Genomic DNA, 8,338 nt, shown 5'->3' on the forward strand with positions numbered 1-8,338 from the left:
AGTTTTCCGACGTAGCTTCTTTTTTTGAAACGTTTTCTTCTTTTCTCGACCAATTTGGGCTAGATCGAGGGAGGTCTGCAAAACCGAGCGTACTGAGCAAGTCACACTCCGTCCCGGTTATATATCCATTCTTCCACGCATTACTTTCTTTCCGCGTAGATCAACGTGCACAAATAGTCATACTAATCTGCTCATCCGAGCGTATGGCGCCATCAATAATGCATGACACCTAGGACGCTTGATGTAGCATCAACACTTGAAAACCAGTCTCATTTCTCAGTTCATCCCAAAATAAGGTTGCCCACGTATAGCTGCAAATTGTTGCCTCCAACTCCCCACAAGCTTCACAGTATAATAGGATCCATATGCCTTGATTTAAGAATTTGTTGTGCATGTACGAATTTCTTCATGATCCATTCGAGGTTTTCCTGTAGCTGGATTCTCTGGAACCACAAGAATTCTTAGAATGAGGATTCCAATTCAGCATATTTTGTTTTAAAAGTTGGAAAAAATAGGCCTTATAATCCCTTAAGCGATGAAAACCGGACCCATATCCTATCCACAACAAACCCGAACCATGTCGGCGACAGAGACATATGAAGCAGGTCATGCTGGCTTCGCTAGGATTGAAGAGCTATGAATAAGAAGATAAAGATAAAGGAGCATAACCAAATTTTACGATGATAAGTTAAATTGGATTGTGTTTCCATAGACCCCAAGTCTCAAAACATTGTAAATACCCAAAGGTGTATCGCGGTATTGTTTAATCTCATCCATCCTACCCGTAAACCTGAACATGTATTATTTAATCTCAGCCATCCTTGCGTTTCATTCAGAAAAATGTCAACAAATTGAAATCATACAACTTTAAATTGGAATCGCGTCCTTGCATATTTAACTTGCACTAATAAACAGAATATAATTGTTCAAGTCTAACCCATAAAAAAACATGTACGTGTGACAAGACGAAAAGATTAAAGGTTACAACGGCCGGCTCTGGGGCAACGAGCTCTCCATCTACAAATTATCGGCCACTTTAAGGAAGTAGGTTTGTCTATAATCATGTCCTGATCCTGGCATAGTAGGCTGTGGCGCTGTGCCAATCTACTGGTAGCTAACGCAGCATACGTTCATCGTCTTTTTGGCTGGGCAGCGCGTAGCGGCAGAGCGGGCAGAGACGGCTGACGCGGAGCCAGTCGGAGATGCAGACTCCGTGGAAAGCGTGCAAGCACGGCATGCTCCTCAGCCTCTCCCCCTCCTCCCCGAACACCTCCATGCACACCGAGCACTCCTTCTCCCTCGCCTCGCCGGCCGTAGTCTCCGGCAGCGCGTCAATGGCCCTGCCCGACGCCGGGACAGCGCCGAAGCCGCCGTTCCTGTACGGCGCCGCTGACGCCGCAGCAGCAGCGTCGACGGGCGGAGTGAACTCCCACCTGAACGGCACCCGGCGCGGAGCCGCGGGCCTCCTCCGCCGAAGAAACCCAAGAAAGGCGTGGACAGAAAAGCTCGCAGGCGCTTCCGCGCGCTCCTCCGGCAGTATCCGGCCGAAGTACGAGTGCGGTTCCGCTCTTGGACAGCCCGCCGTTGCCGTCGTGGTCGTGGTAGCGCGCGCCGCCTCCATCATCTGCGACGTGCGCGCACTCGTTGCTCAGACGATATGGCCAGTCGAGATGGAGATTTGTGAAGATGAAATAAGCATATCGTCGATATCGAGCATGTTCGTGGGGATGTAGGGAAGTCGGTATCGAGCATGGGAGTTCGAATTCGACTCGACTCGGTGGGCGGTGCCCGTGTCGGAGTCGCCTGTATGCACTACTAGCATAGAACGGGTCCCCATCGCACACAGAAAGTGCGGAAGATATTGCTTGAGTGTACTTAGACTAGTCACAATGCATTGTATTATATAGAAGTATCATGCATATGATACTACTACATGGTACTATCTCCACAATGCATGGTATCATATACTAGTATCATAGTCTTCATATATTAATTGTTTTGTAGAATCTCAATGTAAATAGATGTACAAGATTTACTTGATATTAATTTTTCTAGTAGTATCTGCTATGATACTATGATACTAGTATCCTCTCTCTCCTCCTTAATAGCACTGACACATCAGCATTTTGCATGCATGGAATGCATGATACTACCTATGATACTCCCATTGTGGGTAGTCTTAGCCAGGGATCGTGCGGCGGTTGATATTTTCTAGGTGAATGGATGCAGTCAGAGAGACCAATATGCGAGCTCAAATTCTATTTGGTGTTGAAGCGGTATCCATGTCGGTTTGGTAAACAGAAATGAGAAGCCGAATTTACTTTCAAGGGGTGAGGGATCGAGGGGTCGATAAACGACACATCGCACTGTATTTACCCCAAATTGCTAAAAAAACCTGTTTTAAAACAATCATAGCTAACAAAAGTTGCTCCAATTGCATTTCTATATGTGTTCCCCATGCAAAAAAGCAAGATTGCTAATTTATTTTCTCAAACATTGCGATATTTTCTACGTCGATTGGAAAATTTACGAATCCAAAGCTGATTTCCTATACCAGCAACTGCATTGACTTCCCCTATTCACTTCTCCCCTCGCTGCTCTGACTGCTTCGCGTTCTCCCGCACCCTACCCAACGTCATGTCCGATCCCGCTAACCCCGCAACGAATTAAGGGTTTTCTATTATAGCTAACCCTAGAACAACAATAAAGGGTAAAGTAATGCTTTTGATTTTTCATTGATGCTCTTCTTCCTTTGGGAGCTGCTAGTGCTCTCTCATTTTGTATATATCTTAGAGCTCTTGCCATTGTACATTCAACCGCCACATGGAAGCTGTCCTCCAAACCATTGCCACAAATTTTACAAATATTTTGTAGCTCTGGGGTCCTTCGTTATTTGTTTCTTTGAGTCGGTAGGTTATCACTTACTAGACGTCAATTGAACATTCGTACTTTGTTGGGCACCGTCGCCTTCCAAATATTCGGCCATACCAAGAGGTTACACAGATGGTCGCCGAAATTTCGCCCTGGATGATCAATTGGCAATCAATGATACCCAATTCGAGATAGCTCATTGTAATGTCCCAGGTTTAGAGACGATCGAGGGGTAGATTTTAGAAAGGGATGTGCATTGCATTGTAATTTACGGGGAAATTTCGCGCTTTTAAAACAAAACTGCATCGAAGGGGGACAGGTTTCTCTCTCGACACCTTACAGGGTTAGGGTTTCGAGAGTGCGATGAACTTGTTCCTACTTGTCTAAATTAGGGTTTTGAGAGGAGAGAAGTGAAATTGCATTGAAATCATAAGTTGCATGATTGAATTACAAGTTAAGTTGTTTGAATGAATTCAAACCAAATTTGAATTTGAATTTCAAATTCAAACATCCAATGATTATCACATAATTCAAATTTGAGATAATTTAACAAATAATTATCATTAATCAAGATTATAAGTAATACAACAATTACATAAAGCTCATTAAGGAAAACTTGAGCTTTATTGATAATCACACACATAATACATTGTCTTTACAATATTCATATTTGAATTATGGAATTACAACACATTACAAGAATTGAATAAATAGAAAAAGAAAAAGGAAAATTACAAGGTATTTAAATGACCTAAACTACATTGTGATCTTCATGAATTCTATGATCAAGATGATCTTGAGTTCATCTTGAGCATCTTCTTGATCCCTGCACACACACACAACAAACAAAACATTAAGCCAGCCACTTGGAAGGTTAGCAAATATTACATAGAGTGGATATGACCAAGCTGCCGAGCTGATCCATTCCACCAGCCCAAGTTCCAAGCCACACACACACAGGCAGCACACAAGGCCTGCTGCATGTGTGCATGCAACACACACACCCAGTGAGTCACCAGGGTGAGATGTGGTGCTGTCGACCAGGGAAGCCATGGCTGGCCATATAAAAGCTTTTCACAGCCAAAACCCTAGTCACTTGATTCATCCATCGACAGCAGCCTCACAGGGTAAGCCACAAGAACACAAGAACACAATAACAGCTTGAACAGCCACTGCTGTTCAACACATCTTCACCACCACAGCAAATAACCAAGACGCATCAAGCTCACCAGGAGGAGCAGGGCAAGCAAATCAACTGTAAGATCAACACAGAAGCAAACCCTCTACACCAACACCAAATTCTAGGAGCTGGAGTGAGGTATACCAAGCATCATGAACAAACCAGATGGTTTTGTTCATATATAAGCATATGCACCAATCACACACAAGCAAAGGGGTGTGATACCCAATTTGTGTCATCATCTGGCTACTAAGCCATATGGTGCAAGCAAAGGTAGTAAGGCCAACAACAGCTATGAAAATCAATGCATAACTGAAGAAATCCAGCCAGAGATGAAAACACAGCTAGCCTAGCTACACACTTAGCACCTACAGCTAGTCAGGCCATCAGACATAGACAAATCATTGTCTCTTTTTTTTCAACATCAAGAGCTACTGGCAATCCAATAAATGGATCAACCAGAAAGCATCTAGTGAGCCACAGCAAGCCAACACAGGTGGGAGCCACCCTAACAGCAAGGACTTACTGTCAGGGCTACCTCAACCACATCACAAAGTCCCACAGTTAAGCTAAGCACATCTATCATTACCCAGATGGGTTCAAAAGGGAGCTAGGGTACCCAACAGAGGTTGGCATCCCTCTAGCTCTACTAAATCAACTCAGATGATCATCACTGCAAGGCAGTTCACATCATTTATCTACCAAATTAAGCAAGGTAACAGAGATAAATGAATTACACAAGTAACCACTGACAAGGTATTAACTTGTCAATGCCTATGGATTGTAGGCTAGGGTTTAGTTGGAAGTAGAGGGCAAGTAGATCTCGAAGGTTTCAGCCGAAAAGTACTCGACGATTATGAAAACTAGGTTTTGTAGACAATGATTCGATGATTTCTGCGTCCCTCGACTCCCCCTTATATAGGAGGCGGAGCCGAGGGATTCGTGCCGTACAAGTTACAGAGTCCGGGAAGGTTTCTAACTCATGCCGCAAGATTACAAATAAGACTTTCTATTACAACTCTAGCTTTCCTTAATAATATCTTGGGCTTCCGAACCTTCTTATTCTTCGGGTAGTGGGCCTTCAGTAAACCCCGGGTACTATCTTCGGCAGGCCCATTTGGGATGCCTATGTCAGTAGCCCCCGAGATTTTGCTTGAATCGCAGAGTTAAGGAAAATCTCCACTGTTTATTTTTATTCAACAACTTCAACTTCTCTGTATTTCTTCTCATAAACTTCTATATTGTACAGGGATAATGGTAGTTGGGGCTAGTTCATCTGACGGATCAGGTACTAGTTAACTGCTCTCGTGGCAATCCGCAAAAACCTACTTCAAGATCACGTCCCTGGACATGACCTCGGGATACTGGTGTAAACTTCGACAGGTGCCGCTTAAGGTCTTACCATTCTGTCGAGTCCCAGTAAAATTTATCGGGTACCTAACGCGTCCGTTAGGATTTTTCTTCGTATCTGTTGATACGGATAAAAGTAGCAGAGCACAGTCTTTGGCGATGCTACGCCCAGCAGAACGGATCTGGGGTCTTACCTTCGCAAATTTGCGGCATTCAGAAATTGATCGCAACTTTGGCGTTCTGAGAATATATTGTCGAGTGCTTTTTCGGCTATTGGAATGGCACATTTTATCGAGTCAAAGATGACTTATATTGCTCTCCCGATGGGAGTATATGCAGAGTTATTTATAACTCGAAATATACTCTTTTGCTCTGCTATCTTTCTTTTTGCTCTTTCATTCTTTTCTCATCTTCTTTCTTCTCCCTTTTTTATGATTTCATCGGACACGCGAGCAGCGTTCCCGATGGGAGTAGCCCCCGAGGCTACAACCAAGGACTTGTACTTGGTTGTAGGCTCCACGCCTTATGCCGCTATATTTTCTTTTTATCTCCCGAAGTTTTATAATTCCTCGGGTGCGCGAACAGCGCTCCCGATGGGAGTAGCCCCCGAAGCTATGAGCAAATATTTTGTATTTGATCATAGGCTCACGCCATTTCTATTTTGTCTTTCTGGATCTTTTTTCTTTTTTCCAAAGTAGCCCCCGAGCATTTGATCAAAAACTTGTATTTGATCAAAAGCTCAGCATTATTTTTCCATGTCGCCTTTTATGAAGCTGTTTAGTCGATTTTTTCCTTCTGCCAAGGTGACGTTATTACTGACGATAGCCACGATTGCTAGCGACAGGTCCGTTCTCGCTGCCATGCGGGCCCAATTGATCCACTTTCTTGACATGTCGTGCAAGTGGGGGACACACGTCCTCCGCTTTTTCTGGCGCACGCACCGTAACTTCCCCAACGTTAAGTTACTTTTTTACCCTTGTTGCCACGTGGCTATCATCTGTCACACATGTTCCTTATCCAACGGTTCATCGTTTCACCGCACCCTTATATAAGATCATCTTCTTCCTCCTTGAGCACTTCCGCTCGCGCCGTCCTCGTTTTCTCATCTGCAAATTTCCTCCTGCGATCCACAACCTCCTAAGATCCTCGCCTCCAAGCTGCAAACCCTGCGCCATTGTTGATGCCACCGCGTCGATTGACAAGGCACAGCACGCCGGAATCCTCCATGGCCGCCGTGGATCTTGGAGCGGCGGAGTGGGAAAGATCGAAAATTTCCACTCAAGATATCAACATGCTGAAGAAGCTGGGGATCAGCAAGAAACCCAAGGCATTGTGCTTCGCCAGTGAGGAAAGCTACCCAACCCCTCCAATGGGGTACCGGGTAAGTTTTGTCGATCACCTCATCCGTGGTCTGTCCGCCCCCATTCATCCTTTTCTCCGTGGACTTCTCTTTATCTATGGTCTGCAACTCCACCACCTCACGCCAAATTCAATCCTCCATATCTCCATTTTCATCACTTTGTGCGAGGCCTTCCTTGGCGTCCAGCCTAACTGGGCGCTATGGAAGCGCATTTTCTTCTGTCGCCGTAATGGCTTGCCCAATGTCGCCTATAATATAGGCGGCGTTGTAATTTCTGTTCAGCCCACTATCGACTACTTCGACGTCAAGCTTCCTGACTCAGTTCAAGGATGGCGCAAGAAGTGGTTGTACATTCAGGAGGAGAACCATGGATGTGCGGAGGACAACATCCCTCCTTTTGATGGCGCCGAGAAAATCTTTCGCCGCCGCTCCTGGGACGCGGAGGCCACCGAAGAAGAAAGGGCATCGACAGAAACCTTGATGGCTCGTATCCACGAGTTGCAAAATACTCGCGGCAAAGAGTTATCGGGTATCCAAATCACTGCATACTTTCTTAGGACTAGAGTGCAGCCGCTTCAGGCTCGCAAATATCCTCTCTGGAAATATGCCGGCGACAAGGACGTAGATCGGCTGTCGGTGAATTTGGAGGTCAAGGATTTAGAAAGACTTGTCCGAAAAATTTCATCTCTCAGCAAAAAAGATGTTGTCCCTTCTTCTTGCCGTGTGACGCCATTCAGCGCCGCCAATCCACTTCCCGAGGTAATCTTTGTCTATTGTCTTGTTGTTGCTTTGCTATCTTTTTTGTAACTTCATTTCTGACATCTCTCCCTGTTTTATTTTGCACAGAATCATCCAGACCTTGTCTCGCTTCCTCCTCTTCCTGAAGGTGGAGAAGTCGAAGAAAGGGCCATTGTCACTGATGACAATCAAGAATCTCCGTCTTTTGTGAATGAACCCGTGGATTCTCGAAAATCTGCGGGATCTTCCGAAGGCACTGCATCGGCACTATCTCCTCCTCCCGCTGTTTCTCCAAAAGGCAAAAGGAAGAGGAATGACGTCGAAGATTCCGGCACTTCCAAAGCCGAAGAAGTTGATCCTTCTCGTCAGAAGGAATCTTATGATCCATATCTCGCATCCCTCGTCAGCTCGTAAGTCACCTTGATTTCCCCTTATTTCTGTAGTCGAAGTTTTTTGTCTCATCTTGCTTTTTATGCTGTCAATCTTTAATCGCAGTGATGATGAGGAAGAAATACCAACTCGTGACGTGGCTCCTCGAACGAGCGCGTCACGTACTTTACTTGTTTTGGAGACGCTAGTTGAAGGAGAAGAATCCTCGCCTCCTCAACAAAACGTCGTCACCACCACTCCTCCTTCAAGCCCCCTTGCTCCTTCACCAAAAAGGACAAGGGTTGAAACGATCATCGAGCCTGCCCCCCAATTGGGTAGCTCTTCTACTCCGCTCTTGGATGATGTAAGTTTTTTAATTTTCTTGCCAGTATCTATATTTCCTCTATTTGCTTTTTTACGTCTTCATTCTTTTTCCATACCGATGTTTCTCTTTCTTTGTTCTTCTTTGA

General features: G+C 45.0%; 1 protein-coding gene across 1 annotated transcript; it reads right to left on the reverse strand.

The window, feature by feature from the left end:
• Nucleotides 1-1,114: 1,114 nt before the first annotated feature.
• LOC127304310 (uncharacterized) lies at nt 1,115-1,621 on the reverse strand. Its single transcript, XM_051335001.1, has one exon. It carries the CDS (start codon nt 1,619-1,621, stop codon nt 1,115-1,117), a length of 507 nt encoding a protein of 168 aa, XP_051190961.1.
• Between the last annotated feature and the right edge of the window lie 6,717 nt (nt 1,622-8,338).

This window comes from Lolium perenne, chromosome 5 (genome assembly GCF_019359855.2).
Source record: "Lolium perenne isolate Kyuss_39 chromosome 5, Kyuss_2.0, whole genome shotgun sequence".
In the NCBI taxonomy this organism is placed as follows: Eukaryota; Viridiplantae; Streptophyta; class Magnoliopsida; order Poales; family Poaceae; genus Lolium; species Lolium perenne.

What these genes read in the sequence shown, in the direction of transcription:
- LOC127304310 (XM_051335001.1), bottom strand. Translation starts at nt 1,621, where the DNA reads ATGGAGGCGGCGCGCGCTACCACGACCACGACGGCAACGGCGGGCTGT.